Source organism: Mesoplodon densirostris, chromosome 4, assembly GCF_025265405.1.
Source record: "Mesoplodon densirostris isolate mMesDen1 chromosome 4, mMesDen1 primary haplotype, whole genome shotgun sequence".
In the NCBI taxonomy this organism is placed as follows: domain Eukaryota; kingdom Metazoa; phylum Chordata; class Mammalia; order Artiodactyla; family Ziphiidae; genus Mesoplodon; species Mesoplodon densirostris.
Genome location: NC_082664.1, coordinates 130,744,129 through 130,765,595, shown reverse-complemented (window position 1 = coordinate 130,765,595; position 21,467 = coordinate 130,744,129). Strand labels below are relative to the sequence as shown.

The 21,467-nt window shown below is 46.5% G+C and overlaps 1 protein-coding gene across 5 annotated transcripts in view; it reads left to right on the top strand.

The window, feature by feature from the left end:
- Positions 1-21,467, top strand: part of TLN2 (talin 2) — a 457,102-nt gene that overhangs the window by 350,661 nt on the left and 84,974 nt on the right. For all 5 annotated transcript variants that reach the window (XM_060097246.1, XM_060097247.1, XM_060097243.1 and 2 more), the window contains 9 exons: positions 44-252; positions 1,143-1,262; positions 2,308-2,505; positions 3,561-3,700; positions 10,945-11,038; positions 12,971-13,060; positions 14,916-15,038; positions 16,347-16,490; positions 18,265-18,426. In XM_060097246.1, coding sequence (XP_059953229.1) covers positions 44-252; positions 1,143-1,262; positions 2,308-2,505; positions 3,561-3,700; positions 10,945-11,038; positions 12,971-13,060; positions 14,916-15,038; positions 16,347-16,490; positions 18,265-18,426 — 1,280 coding nt within the window. The remainder of the gene's footprint in view (positions 1-43; positions 253-1,142; positions 1,263-2,307; positions 2,506-3,560; positions 3,701-10,944; positions 11,039-12,970; positions 13,061-14,915; positions 15,039-16,346; positions 16,491-18,264; positions 18,427-21,467) is intronic.

The window sequence follows — 21,467 nt, the reverse complement described above, 5'->3', positions numbered from 1 at the left end:
AGAAAGTCTGGCGGGCTCTTTTTTTTTTTTTTTTAATCCCCAGGGGTGGCTGCTCGAGAGACGGCCCAAGCTCTGAAAACACTGGCCCAGGCTGCCCGGGGGGTGGCTGCATCTACGAGTGACCCTGCGGCTGTGCATGCCATGTTAGATTCCGCCCGGGACGTGATGGAGGGCTCGGCCATGCTCATCCAAGAAGCCAAGCAGGCCCTGATCGCACCTGGAGATGCAGAGAGTCAGCAGAGACTAGCCCAGGTAAGGCCCAGAACTGGCAATCAAGGTCATCACTGAGGTGGACGCATTGACAGGCTGTTGCCCGGTGTGAGCAGTTTTGGAAGCCTGGCATGGTAGCCCCCATAATGTGAGACGTGCTTAGTTCAGTCAACAGAAAGTATGGGGGGCTTTGTTGAGACCTGCCGTTAGAACGTGAAGGACCTGGACGCAGCATGTCTGTTTTGAGCCTGTGTGTGCTTACGTATATATCCCTCTTCCTAGCCTGGGAGGTGAGGTAGATATGCTTGGTTTAGCTACTCGGTGCTTTAAACTCTCTCTAGTGCCTCTTCAGATGATTCTTACCAGAGAGCGTAGACAGGGAGCCTCACACATCCTTAAAAGGCAGCATGTGGGCAACTCCAAGTTGGTCTGGAAGTGCTCAGAACATTCCGCCTGCCCTTGGGCAGGGCGAGGTGTGGGATGATGGCACCAGAGGGTCGCTGAGCATAAATCCATCCCAGGGCGGGCCAACTGTGATGCAAAGGACTCAAGGCCTCCGTCCACCTCATGACCTCTGCAGGGCTCTCTAGAAGGCAGCTCTTTCTCTTCCTCTTCGTGTTGGATATCTTTGTTTCAGAACCTGACAGTGTTCGAGAGTTGTATTTGAGCCACAGTCAGGACTTGGCCTGGCCTTGGGAGCAGGTAGGGTGTGCTGTATCGCTGTGTCAGACCCTGTGCTAAGACAGGATGTTAACCCCGGTGAGAGGCCTAGATGAGATTTTACGGTAAACAGTGTCAGGTAGACGCTGGCAGATCAGTTCCCCATCTCTTTTAGCTCTACATACTGTCACTGCTCACTCCCAGCACATGTGCAAGAATGTTTGTCCTGAAACCTGCTTTCTGATGGGGCTTTTCTCCCTCTGTGTATTCAGGTGGCCAAAGCTGTCTCTCACTCCTTGAATAACTGCGTGAATTGCCTCCCTGGGCAGAAGGATGTGGACGTGGCCTTGAAGAGCATCGGGGAGTCGAGCAAGAAGCTGCTGGTGGACTCGGTGAGAGGCTTTGACTCGGGCAGGGGCGCCTGGGGGACTGGGCTCACCTTAAGTGTGGATGGAGTCTCCTCCCCTCCAGGGGACCTCTGAGCAGCTAGCCTTTCCCTTAGGAGTCCTGTTTTTCCTGCCCTTTTGCCTTTTCCCTGTTTTGCTTTCTGATCAGCCAAGTTCCCAGGTAGAGCTTCTAAAGTTTACTTTTTCTTTGAGCCCATGTTGCTGTTTGCTCTCGGCTCATCCCAGTAAGACAGGAATGGGGGGAGAGGGTATATGATCATCTAACTTCTTATCAGGACATCTCAGGCAGTGACGATCAGGCGATAAAGGGATACAAGTGTCCAGAACTCACTGAGAGAGTGAGCAGTCTGTGGAATTTCACTTTGGGGCCTGTTCACTTCCCTGTTTTGTGAGTCCCATTTGCGGGTACTTGGCCTTGTTCATCTTTGGTTCTTCTCTGCCTGGTGCCTGGCCTATACCAGGTATGCAAACAATGGGTGTGGTGTGACTAATATCTAGCTTAACTCTCTGGAACTTTTCACAAACAGTTACAGTTCTGCTAGTGGCACTTCTGTGGAAAAGCTATTCAATATATTGTTAGCAAAGACCAACTGATGAATAAAATTGATGGCTATTAGTTTAGAAGAATAGGATTTAAAGTTTCATAGCATCTGCCTTTTAGTTCCAGAAAGCTAAACCTTTGAGAGTTTCCATCTGAGAAACCCAAGATAGAGTGCCGGTTCAGAGAGTGGATCCCGAGTCAGACTGCCCAGGTGTGAATCCTGGGTCTGCCCCTTAGGAGACCAGAAGCCTGAGGAAAGCTGTCCTTACCATTTTTAGATCCACTATGTCTAGCACTGAATAGGTGTTCAAGGGAATGTATATATTTTGAAGGTCAACCTTAACAAGGGCTCAGACCACACAGAGCCTTTTAGTCTAGGTGACTCACAACTGCATCCCAGGAGAGTCTGTCTTCCCTCTGCAACATACTACCTTTGTTTCTCCTATGCAAAGTAGAACTTCTCCTGCAACGTGCCTTCTCTTCCCATAGTTACCTCCGAGCACAAAGCCTTTCCAGGAAGCCCAGAGTGAACTGAACCAAGCAGCGGCCGATCTGAACCAGTCTGCGGGGGAGGTGGTCCATGCCACTCGGGGCCAGAGCGGAGAGCTGGCCGCAGCCTCCGGGAAGTTCAGTGATGATTTCGATGAATTCCTCGATGCCGGCATTGAGATGGCGGGCCAGGCTCAGGTGAGGCTGGTGTGGCTGAGTGGAGTTGACCCTTGCCCCTCTCGACTCTGGTGGACCTTCGGCCCCTGAGGCCAAGTGGCAAATAGGAGCGGGGAAGCTGTGAGCAGCCCACACCTTTACACTGTCTTTGCTGCTCAGAGAGCTCCGTGAGCTCACAGGAATGGCATTCCCAAAGATACTATTAGCTCATGTGTGAAGTTCTTCCTGGAGATGACAGATAACTTTTCCCACGATCCTCCAACAGAACTCATCATTTTATTTATGCTTTTTGGAGGGAGGGCAGCTCTGCATCCTATACTTCAAATGTGGTATAATACTGTAAAAACTCATGTATTTGAAGTTCGGGGAGTCCACTTGAAAAGGCTATGTCTGATCCTGAGTGTCAAGTGATTCAAACTTACCTCCTTCAGATGAACAGATAAACCCCTTGTTTAGAACAAGGGAGGGTGACTGGTCTGGTGTCAGCCTATGGAGCAGGTTTTTTGGGGTTTTTTTTTTTTTTTTTTTGCGAGCTCCTGTGAACTCCCTAAAAGTGGTACCCAGGATGTTTTTTACCCTGTTATCTACAAAGGGTTGTTTCTCGGACGGCAGGCCAGGTGAGAAATGTATCCTTTCCAGAGTCGGGAGCTTCTGGGATGCAGTCAGCTCTAAATGTCCAGACAGTGATGGTAGTTTGTGCCAGGCTGAGATGGACAAGCCCCTTGATGCTTGCCCCAGCCCAGGATGCTGGAGTTGTGGCCCTGTCTGTGTGCTCTCTCGCTCGCTCCCTCCCTCCCGCCCCCATTAATGCCCACACTTGTAAGACAGCACAGCTCTTGGCTGACCCACTTGGGCTGGATTTCTGTCCTGTTGTGTGCATCTTGGTCCGGATATCTGTTTGGGGAACGGTAGACACTGGGTAGAGTCTCGACAAGTTAGGCTTCTGCAGACTAATCGAACTTAATGCAACCTAGACAGATAACCTGCTTCCATTTCAAGGTGCTGCTCTTAGCTCTGAATGCTACCTAGGAGAAATGGACAGCCCCTAATTACTCTGGCTCCTTTTGACCTTCCAGACGAAAGAAGACCAGATCCAAGTGATAGGGAACCTCAAGAACATCTCGATGGCATCCAGCAAGCTGCTGTTAGCTGCCAAGTCTCTCTCTGTAGACCCAGGAGCACCCAATGCAAAAAATCTCCTGGCCGCAGCTGCAAGGTAAGAGTGGAACAAAATGGGCGTTCATGTGTGGTTAAATAACGGCAGTGTTTGCAAGATCCACCTGACATCCTGCTGCTTTGCTGAGCGAAGAAGTAGTGCTGACCTTCTGTTGTCAGAGTTGGAGGCGAGAGTGACAGAGATGCTGATGTCTTATTAAACGGGCTCATTTGCATGCACTTTCTCCCCTAAAGATGCCTTCTGTCTCCTCTTAAAGCCTTTTCAGGAGGACTTGCTTAGTCTTAAGGCCCCCACTGATGTATAAATGTAGTGGCTTAGATTTTTTTTTTGAAAGTAGTACTACTATCTTTCAGATTATGGAAGTAATAGAAGTTCATTAAAAAGAAACCAGAAGATGCTGAAAAGTATTAAAAAAAAACCGACACTCAACTAGCCATTCAACATTTCTGGAGTCTTACTATGTGCCTGGCACCAATGTTAATTAGATGGATTTAAACATGTTCACTTCGTCACGTGAAGAAGGGCTCTAGCTCAGAATGAATGGGGTGGTGGGGAGGAGTAAATTGTTTGGGGAAATGTGTTAAAACATGAATCTGAACTTGGGGTAAGGTCAACGTTCTTCTTTCCTGTTGTTTTCACCTGAGGAAGTGGGTCATACAAGACAATTTCTGCTCCAGGGTCACTCTGCCGTTTAGTTCAATAACTAGTGATAGAGTGCTGGTAGCTGGAGAAACTGCAACGACAGCCCAGGAAAATTTTATATTGGCAATCCCACATTCGTATTCCTGAACCGAGAGGGTAGGGTATTTTGTTTTCCTGTGGCAGTGTAGGCCTGTTTTTGTAGCATTTCTTGATATCACTTTATATGTAGGAAAACTAACAGCAGTGAGAGATTAAATGCAGGACAATTAGGACACATAGCATAATTGGAAACATTTTCAAAATGTGCAGATTAGTGATTTTTAAAACGCATGGCTTGAATTCTACTTAAATTTTTTTAAACTTGGTTTTGTTTGCATATTTGTTTTTTAATGTCTTTCTCTCTCCTGGCTTTTTTTTTTTTTTTTTTTTTTTTTGCGGTACGCAGGCCTCTCACTGTTGTGGCCTCTCCTGTTGTGGAGCACAGGCTCTGGATGCACAGGCTCAGCGGCCATGGCTCACGGACCCAGCCGCTCTGCAGCATGTGGGGATCTTCCCAGACCGGGACACGAACCCGTGTCCCCTGCATCAGCAGGTGGACTCTCAACCACTGCACCACCAGGGAAGCCCCCTCTCCTGGCTTTTTTTAAGTTGTTAGAATCAGGAGACCTGAATTCTAGTACAAGCTTTAGTGCTTGACTAGGTTACCTTGGTCAGGTCACTCAACCTGTCTAAACTTTCCCATTTGCCAAATAGGGATGTGTACAGGCTACCTTGTCCTTGAGCTCTGTTCAGTTCTCGATATATAAGGTAGCATGGTACCACTGGTTAAAATCTGTCTCTGGTCTCCTCTTTGCTTGTAGTGTTATTTTATTTTATTTTATTTTTATGGAGGGGTTAGGTAATTTCAGAGCAGTTGCCTTCAAAACCTTTGAGTTTCTTCATTTATTCCCAGATACATACTTTACCTTCAAACGATAGCTAGAGCCACTAGGTGATGGGAAAAATATCCTCACATCTCCCCACCTCCATCTTATGCTTTGTTTGTGATTGTTCCATTAGGTGAGTGCCCTCCTGGGGTCATGGTGGAGATGAAGAGGGACAGTGATGTCTTCTCTGTTGTGCAGCTGTTTCTGATCTAAAACCCTTTTAATCACTCTTTTTTCCTACAACCTTTGGGTAAGGCAACTAATGTTGCCAGGTATCTGAACTCAGATGTTTTTCATTATCTTAAATTTTTCACATCGTTTCAAAATTACAGTTTCCAACTTAGAGCGTGTTGTCGACTCTCTTAAATTGTGGGAATGAGGGGAGAGTATAAATTGGCCTTTTGAAAGCCCAGTACCGAAGGGAATCCAGGACCTCAAAGCATGCTGCTGGTGTCCTGGCTCTGTGAGTGTCTGAACGCCCCCTGGTGGTGACGTTGAGGAAGGGACCTGGAGGCGAGGTGAAAAAGCTTTCTTTGCCTCTGTCTGTCCTGGCTTTCAGCAGTTGACAGAATTCCCAGCCTGATGGTTTCATAGCCAAGTCAGCACTCAAGAATCATCACGTGAACTGATAGTCTTGGGCTGGAACAGCTGCAGGAAGTTGCTGGCCTGTTCTCCTTGGCTTCTTGGCCCATGCTGGCAAGCACTGCTCCCTGGGGTGATTTCCCAGCAGAAGCTCCAGCCAGGTCAAGTGAGTCAGGCAGCTCCCCTTGGAGGGTAAAGCTCTGCCCACCTGGGGTGCCTTCATTCATTCTCTTGTTACTTCATTTGTTCATTAAACAGATTTTTCCCACATGCCTGATAAGGGCCCGGCCCAGCACTGGGTGCTGGGCACACACTGTAAGACTGGGACGGCCCTGGTGGAGTTAGGACAGGGGGCACAATCAGGGCATGCCACCCTCATTCTATCTGGGCCTCACAACAGTCCGGTGCATAAGTACCTTTGGAGTTGGGCAGCAGGGATCCGATTGCTCTCGTCCTCATCTTCAGTCCCACTGCCCTCCCTCTTCTTGAGACAGCCATGCCTGCCTGTCCTTCATGTGATGTCCCCAAAGGCCCCACAGAGATGCTACTGTGGGGACCCAGGCCTGGACCAACTCGGCCGCAGCCTGCTCCTACCTCAGCAGACTTGAACCCTTTCTTTGTTCTTTCTAGTCTCCGTGATTCTTCCTGCTTTAGGAAAAAAATGGTTTACTTCTGGGAGAGCAGTAGAGTATGTGTGCTTTTCCCTCTGCTCATCATTCTGCATCTGAGCCCAGGTACATCTGAGGAAGCTGGTCCCTTGGTTTCTGATGTTCGTGGGGAAGAAGTCATTTTCTGTTGAGTTCCTGACTTGTTTGTCTTCTTTCTGTGTAACTGCTTGGCTCTGGCTCTTTTCTGGCAAGTTGGGTGGAGCTGGAGACCCTTTGTCAACCATTCATCAGGCTTTTCCCTGCCTGGGGGCTGGACTGATGCTCCCTGAACTTAGTTAAGGAAGTGGGAAACCAGTTGGCAGTGGCAAAAGGAGGAAGTGCCCTAACTCTGAGCACCTCCCCAAATTGCTGAGCACACCACAGTCACCCTGGCCAGAAGGACTCCCAGGCTGAAGACTTGACGCCCACAGCTGCCAGCATCAGGGCCATCCTAGGCCAGGTGTTCAGCTGCATTCCAGTCCCCTGAGGGCTCCCTAGCACCTTGCAGGAGGCACCTCTTCCCGGACCACCCTTTGCTTTGAAGTTCCTGCCAGGCAGGAGTCTTCCTGTCTCCAGAGATGGTGAAAAAGGATGTCCCAGCAAGCAGCACTTCCATGCTGTAAAGTAGAAAAATGTACACTGGGCCTTCTTCTGTCTCTTGGTCTCCTCTAGAATGATCCATTCCCGTAATCCAAATCAGGATCTCGCTGAGCCCTGACTTTCCAATTGCTCTGGTCCATGTTGGGCCCTCCTTCATAGGCAGAGCCCACGCCCACGGTCGAGGCTTTCATTTTCTTTCACTCCCAGCGAGTCCTGCCTGTGTCTGGCTGATCCTGTCTGGTATCACACCCCCATCACTGCTTCCTCTGGCTCACCTTTGTGTCTTGTCTGTTCATTGTCTTGCCTCTCCAACTGGATTGCAAGCACCTTGCTTTCCTAGAGAGACTTAAACTGTATTATTTTTTTTACTCCCCATGCCTTGTGCATGGTAGGACCCAGGGAGTACAGACAGGTGAATTTCAGTTTGCTCTAAGTTGCCTTTCTAAGCACATCCTCCTTTGAGGAAGGGAATCATCTGAAGTTGCTCTAGTCCCCTCCAAGCTCGCTATTGGACGACTTGAGCTTAATAAATAATCAAAAGCACAAACTGGTTGATTTTCTTCTCTCACCTCTGCCCCAATTCTATATCCATATAAAATTTCCTTCCAGAGCTCACAAACTCCTGTCTGAATCAATTTAGTATCTCTAAATGCTAAATGATTTGTAGGTTAGAAAGCCTTTAACATCTGAGGTTGTAGATCCCAATTTATTAAAAAACGAGAGTGGCTAAATATGCTTATTAGATAAAGAATGAATTACAGGAAAACACTATCTCTAGATGGTAAAATTACAGTTATTTAATTTTTTGTATTTTTTAAAATAAACTTGTATGGCTTTGATCATTACCAAAAAGTGTGGGGAAAATAAAAGCAACTACAGTTCAAGCCTACTTGGATTTACATAGAACAAAGGGAGGATGCAGCTAATTGTGGCTGTATTTTTTATAACAGTGTAAGTAGGTTAATTCATAATGCTTTAGTAGATTTACTGGTATCTGCTTTAAAATAATATTATAAAATCACTGTTAACATTGTGATACGTCATTGTCATTTTTCTATGCATATGTATATTCTTACAGGTATGGGCTTATGTGGTTTTTACGTTTTATATACAGTTTTCTATATAAGGAATATGATATCGTGACTTTTAATGGGTGCCAAGAATTCTGTTGTAGACTATACATTTAATCCGTCCTTTATCATTGCATATTTGGGTTATCTTTAATCCTTTGCTCTTATAAATAAGTACCGTAGTTTGAAACATGAAAATACTGTTTCCCATTGTCAAATCTATATAACCATTTGCCTCTGTGCCACTAAGTTTATTTAGCTATGCAATCCAGACTCTAAAATGAGTTATGGGGATAAATGATACCTAAATAATGCTTTTTAGTCATGGATCAGTATTACCCAAGTGACTAATTCAAACATGCAGTGCTGTGCTGACACTGTTAAGGATTATCCAACCACAAACTCTTAGTCTGTTTGTTGTTGTTTTTTTACCCCAAGTTTTTAGTTGAACATTTTTCACTTCTAAAAATAGTTGAAAGGACAGTGAATAGCTATATATTCTCTGGATTTACCAATTGTAAACTTAGTTTTGGGGGTTTTTTTTGTTTTTTTTTTTTTTTTTTAGAGGGGGCCACACTGCATGGCTTGCGGGATCTTAGGTCCCCAACCAGGGATTGAATCTGGGCCCATGGTAGTGGAAATGCAGAGTCCTAACCACTGGACTGCCAGGGAATACCTGTAAACACTTAGTTTCTAATGGAAAAATCTTTATATAAAGACTAGCTTTTTAAAAATGTAGATACACAGGAAACACTGAAAGAAATAAGCCAAATGGAAAGCTTGTGTGATACGTGGAAATATTCCCCAAATGCTCGTGTCACCACAGTTGAGGGCTGTACCCTTTGTTATGTTGACACATCCAGCCTGTCCACTCCGAAGTATGTCTTGAAGGCTGCCATTGCAGAAAATGGTGTTGGACTCTCTGGGGGACCCTTCCAGTGAATACGTCATGAACTGCACCTTCCAAAGGTGGTCCCAACTAGAGACTGTCCTGCTATCTCAGTTGTTCTTGTTTTGCTTTGCACCTGGAAGGCAGTGCTTCCCCATGACACCTTACTGAGTTAAGCACTTTTCCCCAAATAAATGAGTCACTAGAGTTAATCTTACACAAACTATTTGGGGATTCTTTCTTGAGCTGAGGAATGTTTTTCTTCTTCCCATCACTCTAGCTAAATTTAAAATTCAAAGCAGTAGCTCCTCATCAAATAGTTAAGCTGATTGCCTTTGTACATTGGCAACATCTTTTTTCACCTAATTTGATATTCTGTGGGAAGCTGCAAAGCCAATTTAACTAATAAAATGAGACATCTTTATATTAGACAGTGTTAATGATTAGCAGCAATGTGTGTCCTCTTTTGATTTTGTTTGTTTTATTTTAAGTTGCCTGTTAGCTGCAATGGTTAACTGACTGTGAATAGAGAATTCAGGGTCCTGCCAAAACTATGGACCAGTTATGACCCTGCAGAAAAATGGTTTTGAATCTGGCCTTTGTGTCTGATAGACATGAGTTTAAGTCTTATTTCTGCTTCTTATTTGTAGCATCTCCTTAGGGAATTATCTCGTGTGTGTGTGTGTGTGTGTGTGTGTGTGTGTGTGTGTCTGTTTTTTTCATTTATAAAAACAAGGGTATTCAATTTTAAGACTTAGTGTAAAGGTACAGTAATCAAAACAGTGTGGTATTGGTGAAGGGTTAGACACACAGGTCAATGGAATAGAATAGAGTCCAGAAGTAGACCCACACAAATATGGCCAACTGATTGTCAACAAAGTTAAAAAAGCAATTCAGTGCAGAAAGGATGGCATTTTAAATGGTACTGGAATAATTAGACTTCATATATCCCCCCCATGAAAAAAAATCTGGATCCATATTTCACACCTTGTTAAAGAAATTAGCTCAAATGGACCGTGCCTTTATAAATCATCCATGGCAACCTAAACAGAGGCTGTCCAGGAGGGGTGGAACCCTAGCCAATGTAGAAAAAACTCTGGGCTGTGTTTTAAGTTCTAAGAAGAATGGAAACACATGTAAAATCATCTGAGAATCTCTGATTCCTATTAATGTTAACAAAGAAAATAGCTCTTTTAAAGAATAATTTTGGTATAGCTTCTAGGAACTGGTCAGTCATGTAGAAATAAATGAATGGTAAGAAGAGGTTTTAAAACCATAAGGCACAGTTTACAGTGTGACTTTTAAAATATACAAAATAGTCCAAACTGTACAAAGGCTGTCCAAAATAGCCTAGCTCAGATCATCCCATTCCTATGGGCTGCTAGTGAAGGATTCTGAAAACAGTGTTACTATGAGCTGTTTGCCATTTGCAACTTCATTGTGAATTCCTTCTTGTGAATATATGAAAGACAGCCACACTTTCTTAAGAGAACTATTAGTATTGATACTTTTAAGGGTAAATCAATGGATAATGAGAAGCAAGGTAGGGATTCTCATTCTCTCTTCCCTGGCTGTGGTTGATTTTTGGTTGTTTAGAGCAGGGGGCCCAACCCCCAGGCCGAGGACCGGTAAGGAACCGGGCCGCACAGCAGGAGGTGAGCGGCGGGCAAGCAAGGGAAGCTTCATCTGCCACTCCCCACCCCTGCCCCCCACCCCGGTGGAAAAATTGTCTTCCACAAAACCGGTCCCTGTTGCCAAAAAGGTCGGAGCCTGGCGGTCTAGAGCCTTGTGGAAGGGCTGTCCCAGGGACCACAGCCTTTATAGTGAATTAATTGTGTTCCTAGCGAACCTACAAAACATGGTTGGGGAAATGACTGTTGATCTCTACAAAACAAAACAAAAAACACTCTTTCCGTATTTGTCGCAGAGCTGTGACGGAGAGCATCAATCAGCTCATCACTCTGTGCACCCAGCAAGCTCCTGGCCAGAAGGAATGTGATAACGCCCTGCGGGAGCTCGAGGTGAGTCCCTGGAAAGGCTGCTGAGGATTTCAGAGTGTCTGTGTGTCTGTCCTTTCCCTCCGGGTCAGGTTCTTCTCCTCTATTCTTACCTTTTATCTTTCCTGGGAAACTATTGGAGCCAAAGTTCCAATCCAAGTGGGAAGGAATTAAAGAATAATTAGATTTGGTGGGGTTATCATCCCGGCTTCCCTGTTTCCACTAAGAGTTGCTTTGTTAAAGGATTCTTTATTTCATACAGGAAGAGGCCTATGGTATTGAGTGTAGGCTGAAGATAAGCAGTTTCTACCTAAAAAGTTTGGGAGTGATTATTCTGGGCTGTTTGGGAGAAGCTGGAATAGATATGCTTTATGAGTAAAAATGATTTTCCCATACATTGTATTTGGTAACATGTAGGGGGCTCATTAGAGAAAACCCAGGAGTAACACTTATTACTATACAGTCAAGGTGGCCGTGGGGCTCCTAGTGGCCCAGACACAGTGTAGAGCTTATCAATTTATATTCATACTTAGGGTTTATTTTTAATGGAAAATTCATTTATACCCACAGAGTATACGTGGGCAAGAATAAAATCAATGTGCCTACTTGTCTCTAAAGCAGTCCTAACCAATTCAGGTTATGTTGAAACAGGCAAATGGTTATCTCAGTAGATATGGGTTGGTTGTACCGAGTGTACCTTTAGTTTTCTGAACAGGGATACCCACCGTGCCAGAGATGTTAGGGGTGGGGAGTTGATTGCAGTTTCTGAAGGGTCTGATTGAGGCCCAGTCTGCCGATGGCAAGAGGCCATTGGCACAACCGAAAGTGAGAATAAGCAGGGGACTGAAGCATTCTGAAAACAGTGGAGAATGTTTCCTACCTTGGGTGAGTTACTGCCCTATCCTGGTCTGTTCACATTTGCAAATATAAATGATACGTGGACTGTTGATCTAAATGAGGTCTATTGGCCCAGATGCACATACTCTGTGCCTTAATGGTATCCTTGGTTGCCAAAATTACGGCTATTTCAGTGTTGCTGTTACTAAGGCAATTTTGATTATCCAAGGAGTGGGAGGAGTTTCTTCAATGAAATGAATGCCTTCTTTATGCAGCCCTCTTTCCCTCAGATCTTTGCTGATTAACTCAGCAGTTTCACCATTACTTCCCCCCAACCCTTAGTAACTCACATGGCCTTGTCTTTTTGTTGGCTGTGCCCCAAAGTCTGCTAGGCCCCACTGTATCTTCTCACTCAACGGGGAGGAAGATGGATGGCTATGTCCCCTGACTTTCCTCCCCTGGAAAAGTCCCTCATAAACGATGATCAAAGGTTATTGCAACATGAAAGCTAGCAATGGTTTTCAGCAGACTGGAGACAAAGGCAGAAGAAGCAAGCCCCATGCCCTGTTCCTTGATGGAGACCTAAACAAGATTCAACATTTTCTATACTTTTAAAATTAAAGACAAATGAACCATTCCAGTGGGCGGTTTTGGGGGGGTTACCTTCTTTCATGCCTACCCATTGAAAGGTCCCAGAATTGAAAACTGAGGTCCCTACTAATCAAGAAGAAATGAATGAACCTGTCCTTGATATGTGAACTTGGAGTTATCCAGCAGAGAAATTATACTCATTGACCATGAATGTATATTGCCTCCCACTAACTTTCAGATTCTTTACGAAAAAAATGTCCCCGTTCTGTGGATACCATGCTTCTCCTTCACATTTGAAAATAAGAGATTCTTTTCTCTGTCAAAGCTAACCAAGACACACCCACCCCTATCAGTGTGGTGTTGCCCGCAGGAAATCTGAAGTCATAGACACTGTGATCTAAATTCCTCTCAAGAATCTGGGTAATGACCAGAATCCTGTGTATGGAGGGGAAGTTGATAGTTGGTATTTTATGTTGAGTTTCCCTTGTTCTATAAGGCTTGCTCTTAAGTTGTGTTCTCCTTCTGTAGACTGTCAAAGGGATGTTGGACAATCCCAATGAACCTGTTAGTGACCTCTCTTACTTTGACTGCATCGAGAGTGTAATGGAAAACTCCAAGGTAAGCCTGGCTGTGCTGTTAGCTTCCCTCCTCATTGCGGGGAAGAATCAAGACATGCTTTGTGTGCACTGGCCCGTGGCCCCTCTGCATGGCTGCCTGTGTCCTAAAGCCTTGTAATGGTGCCCTTTGCCCAGGTGCTTCTCAAACCTAGCTGTGCATTGGAATCACCTGGGGGTCTTGTTGAACACACCTTGCTAGGTCACACCCCTGAGTTTCTGATTCAGTAGATCCCAAGGTGGGGGAGATTGTGCATTTCAGACAAGTTCCCAGGTCCTGCCATATGGTCCAGGGGCCACTCTATGAGAACCACTGCTCATACCCTATGAGGGATGGGTCTTACTGTGAGTCAGAGCATGTATTTCCTTCAACTGGGACTGCACTAGTGAGGAAAGCCCTTCAATGACCTTGGCTTATATGAGACCCTCCTGTGTGTTCTTTTCACCATCTATCCATGCCTTGCATTCTCAAAGGAAGTGAAAAATTGTGGAGGGTTTTTGGTGGGTGCGGGTGGTGAAAGTATCTAAGATTATACAAAGGTTTGTGTCCTCCCTTCTCCAAATCTTAACCCTGCTCAACAAGATCTTATTTCTTAGTATTTAATTTAACGTGGGTGGCAGTTGGAGGGGGGTGGTCTAAAAAGACTTATCAGAGCAATAATAATATTTTAAAAGGTCAAGAAACACTGATCTATGGTAATTGCACCAGTGTTTTTGAGAATGCCTCAAAGTCAGGATAAAATGAATGCAAGCAAGATGAATGGAATTTCTTTCTTTCCCTATCCAAGATGGCTTCTTGACAAACAAAGAGCTCTGTGTTGGGTTCTAGACTTGGATGTGATAGTCTCCCTAAAGCGTTCTGTTGGACATCCTTCAGTTCTAAGATCTGTGACCCTGGAAAGTAGGGCCTGCCTTCCTGGGGCATGAGGAGGCCCATGAAGACACAACACGAGATGTGGGGCAGGCGCCTTGCCCCTGCCTGTGTGACCTTCTGTCTGACCCTGTGCATGGTGCTTGACCTCTCTGGGTTAGATTCTGAGTACTGAAATCCCTTTTAGCTGTTATTTTAAAGACCTCTGATAGGGACTTCCCTGGTGGCGCAGTGGTTAAGAATCCACCTGCCAGTGCAGGGGACAAGGGTTCGAGCCCTGGTCCGGGAAGATCCCACATGCCACGGGAGCAACTAAGCCTGTGCACCACAACTACTGAGCCTGCGCTCTAGAGCCCACGAGCCACAACTACTGAGCCCACGTGCCACGGCTACTGAAGCCTGAGCACCTAGAGCCCGTGCTCCGCAACAAGAGAAGCCACTGCAATGAGAAGCATGCACGCTGCAACAAAGAGTAGCCCCCTCTTGTTGCAACTAGAGAAAGCCCACGCACAGCAATGAAGACCCAATGCATCCCCCCAAAATTAATTAATTAATTAAAGACTATCAATTAATAAGTGAATAACATTGGGAAGAGTGTGTCTTCTGCTTTCTGGCTATGGTCTTCACCTACAGCTCGGTAGATATGTCTGATTTTATATTCTGGGAACTAACAGTTCTCAATTTAGACCATTCACCCATACAGGGCTGCCCTGTATAGATTTTAGTTTATTGATCTGTGTATAGTAACTGTACCTCCTTGAGATATAGATAACTTTTGGGTGAAAGCTTCAGACTTTCATTATTTATTTCTCTTTGCGGAACAGAAATGATATCACTATCTTGAATCTCTTCTTATTGCAAATAAAGTAAAATAATGGCAAATATTGTAAATTAAGTGGCCTTGAACATTCAAGTTGGACGGGTAGCCCCTTTACCCCATGGTCTGAAGGAATGCTGGTCAGAATATCGCCGGTGGTTCGTTTTGCAGGTTCTGGGAGAGTCGATGGCAGGGATTTCACAGAATGCCAAGACCGGGGACCTCCCTGCTTTTGGGGAGTGTGTGGGGATTGCGTCCAAGGCTCTCTGTGGGCTGACGGAAGCTGCAGCCCAGGTAAGGCACGGGTCCCCATGCCCCACAATGCAGGCCTTCCAGCCCTGTCCTGTGCCGGGTCCCTGTGGGAGGCACGCAGGGGCTTCAGCTTCAGCTCCATCTCCACCCATCACCACGGAAACCATGGAGAAGGTGGTGGCTCTTGCTGGCTGAGCATTTAGGCAAAACCTCAGCCCATTACCCCTGGAGCAGAGCGGCCTGGAGAGAACACTGAACCCTGCAGACCCAGCCTGAGGGTTCAGAGGCCGGTCTTTCTTTTTTTTTTTTTAAGGTCATTGTTACAGATAAGTTGTTTGGGGAAAAAAATAGGTATGACACAATTCAAATTCCCTCTGAGGCTTTAGAGTTGCAAAAGTCTTAGTCATGCTCTTTTTAGAATCAGAAGGAGAAAAAATTGCATGCCATCACGCAGAGTCGTGATCAGGCATGTTCCTGGCTCGTCTTCAACTGTGCTGTGTGTTTCCAATAATTGCTGTGCTCATGTAACTGAACTTCCAAGAATGTCAGCATTTACCTTGAAGGATTTATCATTTGACAATTGCCTTGAGCCTAGAAGATTTTATTGAACCAAAGAAAAACATCCCTAGTTTAGGGGGTGAAATCACCTTCCCTTATTTGGCCCCTCATATCTCAGGGGAAATGAGTTAAGGTTAGAACTTTCCCTCACAGATTCATTTTCTCCCTGTTATTTGGCTAACACCTCCAAAGGGTTTGATGAGAAGACCTTCTCTTGTAGCCTCTTGTCCTCTTGGAGACCAAATATTGCGGTTTTTTTCCTCTGAACCATTTTATTCATTCCTACTTACCGCTTCAAATACTGGCCTAAACGATAAGGATACATTAGGCTACGAGATGAGAAATCCTCATGTAGGGCAGGCTCCAGGGTTGGCCTACCCAGTAGCTCCACACCATCAGTCTACACCCACTTTTTTTCCCCTCTGCCATCTGCCCGCCAAAGAGTGAGCTCCATGCTGAGGCTGGTCCCCCTCATGGTCATAAGGTGGCTGCCAGAGCACTCAGGTCTGCATCCATCCTTGGTCATGCCCCATGGAAGAGCTTCTTGAGGCTTTCTTAAGAACAAGGAGACTGTTCCCAAAAGCCCGTAGCAAACTCCTGCTGGCATGTCCCTGGCCCAAGCGAGTGTCAGCTTGTCCATGCCTAAACTCTTATTGATGAGATGACTCTGACCACCTTGTACTGGGAGCACCTGAGAATGACTGTTGTATGTATACTGTGGGACCACACTCCCCCACAGGCCTATCTAGGAGTACAGCGAGCCTGAGCTGTGGTTTACATCCTCCCTTCCAGGCTGCATACCTCGTTGGCATCTCTGATCCGAACAGCCAGGCAGGCCATCAGGGCCTTGTGGACCCCATCCAGTTTGCCAGGGCAAACCAGGCTATCCAGATGGCATGCCAGAACCTGGTGGACCCCGGCAGCAGCCCGTCACAGGTAACTTTGGGGCAAGGATGTGAGATCTGCATGTCCTTGAGCTCTTGGAGGTGGGTGGTGGGAGATTGCGAGAATAAAGATTACCATTCTTTCAGAACTTGCAAAGCCAGCCAGATCGTGACTTAGGGGGATGTTGCAAAACGTGGTGAGGGTGGAACAGGTAGGTGCTTTGGAATGGAGTGCTGGAAGGCAGTCGCAGTGGCGTAATCACAGCGAGATTCATCAGGAGGCTCCCAGTTCCATTTGTTCAGTTCAGGGGACATAACGTTGAGAGCTTGTTCTGTGCTCGGCACTAAGGGTCACCGTGAGTGAGACCCGACCCCCTACCCCCTTAACTCTTACTGTGGGTTAAAGTTTGGAAGATGGAGTGATTGGGGTATGATGGCAAGGCAAGGGAGGCACAGAGGAAGGTGTGATGAATTCTCTGAGGGGCTCTCAGGGGTCACTTCCCAGAGATGGTGGTGTTGACCCAGACCCCAAAGCTGGGTCAGAATCCATAGCACAGAAGGAGCCACAGAGACATTTGAGAACTAGACAGTATGTGTGACGTTCTTTAATACTTCTAATACCCAAGTGACATGGATCGTGTTCAATAATTCCAGCAGTATGTGCTAAAAAGCACAAGAATGGGGCTTCCCTGGTGGCGCAGTGGTTGAGAGTCCACCTGCCAATGCAGGGGACGCGGGTTCGTGCCCTGGTCCGGGAAGATCCCACATGCCGCAGAGCGGCTGGGCCCGTGAGCCATGGCTGCTGAGCCTGTGCGTCCGGAGCCTGTGCTCCGCAACAGGAGGGGCCACAACCGTGAGAGGCCCGTGTACCGCAAAAAAAAAAAAAAGAAAAAGAAAAAAAAAAAGAACAAGAATGGCCTATATGGGCTAGCAGAGGCAGGCTGTGATGGTCACATCTACTGCTGACCCTGAGACCAGCGTTCCTGAGGCAGGAGAAGGACCCAAGTAAAGGATACCTGGGGGACCACTGGGACCTAAGGCAGGTGTCAGTGCACCTGAGATCCCTTACCTGTCCAGTTAAGGCCAAAGGGGTGTTACCAGCCTCAGCAAAGTGGATCAGGCAGATTCAGAAACACAGCTGGGGCTGGGAGATCCCTGAGCCACACCCCTTAATAAGGTGCCTATAGCCCACTTGGGGGTGACATACAGCTGCATGTGACTGTTAAACACTTGAAATGTAACTGGTCCAAACCGTGATGGGCTGTAAGTGTAAAATACTGACCAATTTCAAAGACTTAGTAGGATAAAGGATTGTAAAAGCTTAATATTCTTAAATTGATTACATGGTGAAATGAAATGTTTTGGCTATATCAAGCTCAATAAAATAGATTATTTACAATAATTTCCCTTGTTTCTGTACTTATTTTCATGTGGCTACTAGAAATTTTAAAATTAGATATGTGGCTCGCACTGTATTTCTGTTGGGCAGCGCTGGCCTAGACCCTGGGCCGTGTCCCTCCTGGCTGGGGGTCGCAAAGGATAGCTGACAACATCTCCTCTGAGGCTGCCTGGAGCCCAGCCCACTCCCACATCAGCCCTGCCTTTCCTTTTCTTTGTTTAGTCTCTCTGCCTTAATAATTCCCACCCTCCCCTTTCTTGGAGTGACTTCAGGGGCGGCAGAGCTAGAGACATGGGTTTTATTTCCACGAGCCCTAGACATGTGAGTTGAAGGGGAATCCAGGGCTCGGGACCAGGGTGGACTCCAGTGAACTGGACCCCTCTGCACTGAAGCGTGGGGTGCCCCCAACCCAGTCCATGCTTTATAGGTTCTGTCAGCCGCCACGATTGTCGCCAAGCACACCTCAGCCTTGTGCAACGCCTGCCGCATCGCCTCATCCAAGACGGGCAACCCTGTGGCCAAGAGGCACTTTGTCCAGTCAGCCAAGGAAGTTGCCAACAGCACTGCCAACCTGGTGAAGACCATCAAGGTAGGTCGCTGAGCTGAGGCCTTAGAAATCCCTGTGACACCTGTTGCAGAGGGGGGAAAGAGGTAGGGGAGTTCAACTTCTAATTCAGTCTCATGATTTAAATCACTGAGGAGCAGTTCATTAGTGAAGGAGATATTTATCTGGAAAAACCAACAGCCTTGGTCTCTACTAACCTTCTGCATAGTGTGTGGGGAGGGGTAAACTATGTGCTTAGTGGGGGAGGGTGGTTTTGAGGGGCTGGTAGAGGGCCCTGCCATGGTTGTTAAATATCTCTGGACCAAGAGAGAAGGTGGAGGGAGAATGGAATGGGAAATTGTTGGGAAAATCTTTTTAAAAAGTCAATTTATTCCGTCCTATGATATCTATTCTATTTATAGTTGTTTAAATGTTTTCAGTGGAGCATGAGCTTCTTAAAATAGAGCATTCCATGTTGATAACAAGTTCGTCTTTGTGTTCGTGGCCATGGACAGGTTGAGGGGAAGCAGGGCAAGGGTACCCTGTGAGGAGGGAATCGCAATAGCTGGGCTGTAGTATTTGTAGCTGGGTGATCAGACCGCAAACCCGGTCTGCCGTGCGTGGGACACCCAGCAGACACCAAGCAGCTGACCTGGTGGGAAGACAGCCACAGCCTGGACAGCAGACCCCTGGCAAAGAACCTCCAAAGGAGATGGTCATGGAAGGCAAGCTACCAGCTCTGTGCAAACCAGGAAATGCAGGAGGGAAGGCCGTTGGAGGGTTCACACTTTACTGAAGGATTTTCACACTCGTGGAGGTGGGATGATCTGCTTTGTTGCTGGGCAACTCCTGGAGGGATGGGGCTTTTCCCCCTGTTCTCTCCAGAGGATATGTTACTACACACCTCATTTCACTTGCACTACACAAAGCCAATTTAGTCTTGTGGAGAAATTAGTCAACAGACTGAGCCAAGCAGAAGCCAAGGAGAGATGGTGCAGCCCAGCAGCAGTTGGAAGCGTACAGGCAAGAGCCACGGGGCAGTTATCCCTGTCAGCGATTACTTAGCTACTTAAACAGTCTTTAAAAACAAAAAGCAAAAAACTTAAAACCCGCTTATTTGAAGACAATAATAAGATAGATTGAAGATGAATAAATAAAGCCAGTGCCCAGGTGCCCCCAGGATCCTGCTGGCAGCTCCGTTTAATTACTGTCATGGTTCATGGTATTAGAAATGAATAAAGCTTATGTTTTCCGATATTTAGTTTACCCAAAGCCTGTTCCGTGTTTTGTGTATATCACTCATTCAGTCCACACAACCAACCACCCTGTGCCTGCCATCCCCGTTTTTACGGTCAGGACAGTGATGCACAAGGAGGTGAAGTAACTTTCTTGGGGTGATTCAGCCACTAAGTGGTGGACCGGAATTCAGACCCAGATCTCCTGCTCTTTCCACTCAAGCCTACTCTTGCCCATGGCATGCAGTGTACATCGTTAGCCTGGAGAGACTAAGCCATCTCACCAGCCTGGGAAGAAATACCTGGTTGTGTTTACAGTGCTTGTGTGCCAGTCTGGGGGGAGGCAGGCCTGGAAAGACAGCAATAGAATTGAGATGTAGTGACATCATTGTCGGTTGCTGTGTAACTAACTTATTTCAGTTAAAACTTGGCCATTTTCCGATCATCAAAAAACAGACTAGATTTAGATGGACCAAGGGGGAGACAAAGGCAAGGAACTATTCTATACAAATTCTGGGAGACCTTTCTTTTCTGCCTTCTCCTCGGTTTTAAATCCCTACCTGTCTCCGTTAAGATCTCATTTTCTTTTCAGATTCTCCTCACAGTGGCAACCCCTCTTTGTAACTGCCTGCAGCAGATGAGCTCTTGTGGTGGCCTTAAACATAGGCCTGTGCAGAAACACCAGAGCGGGGGTGCAGGCTGTTGTGACATGGAGAAGATGAAGCCTCCTTCCCCGCGAGCACCCTGGGAATCGGTAGCAGTGCACAAGGAACAGAAATGACCCTCTTGCCCCACAGCTTGCTGAAATGCGCTTGGTGTTTCGATTCCCATCAGGTGGCAGGCTTTGCCAGGGACAATGAACTTTGTTTTGAATTTACTAATAGGAAAATGGTGAAGGTCACTTCACTGTAGCACACTGTACTACATATCGAATAGACTTGCTGAGTTAAGGAATGGTTAAGAATCCTGTCAAATAGCAAAACAAATGAATGTTTAATTCCCTAAATGCTTGAAACAGCCACCATCGAGGCTGAATTTTGCTCTATGTTTTATGCTTCTTAGTCCTTTTTTTTTTTTTCCTTTAAATCACAAGGATGTGCCCAAGCCTAAATCCCAGCTGCCCCACCTTTCTAGTCACAATGAAAGGAGGGGAACCCCTCCCCAGAGGAGCACTGGCGAGCAGGGAGCAGATTACCCCACAGTGGGTCATCAGCACCCATTAGAATGCCTGCCTCCAGGGATCATAAATCTCTGCTGATGGCGTTCTTTGCAATCCCAAAGCGTGGCTCAGCAAGAATAAATACGTGCACCCTCCTCCCTGCCAGGTGCTGCTCTCAATGCCGGCCAACTTAGAAACACACGGAGCCCTAACCACAGGTGCCGTCTTTCTGCTGGTCCCCCTGTGTACCAATGCCTTCTCCTCTCTCCCCAGTCAGCTCTTTACCTAGCCTCAAATCAGATGTGTGGAATCGAATGTTATTTTAAATGTGCAGTCACTCAGGTTTAGGTGCCAAGTAGAAATTGTGCAACAACACAGCTTTTGTTTCTCTGAGAAGTTGGAGTGCAGCCTTGCCTCTCACAGTGGAGTTGAAGCTCAGGGTTTTGCCGTTAAGCATTGACAGGGCATCCAAAAGACACCAGGTCCAGCTCTCATTAACCGGTTTTAACTCGGCTGTAAGTACGTTTTCTTGATCGTCCTTTTGTTTGGATTGGTAAATAGGTTTCTTGATAAGAAAAAGGAGGGATAAAAACCTCTTGGGCTTCTTACGCCTTATTCTTGTTGCCTTTTCTAAGGTCAGTAGGAAGGAAGGGAGCCAGGGGTCTTCGGTTTTGGTCTGAGGCATGAGCTTG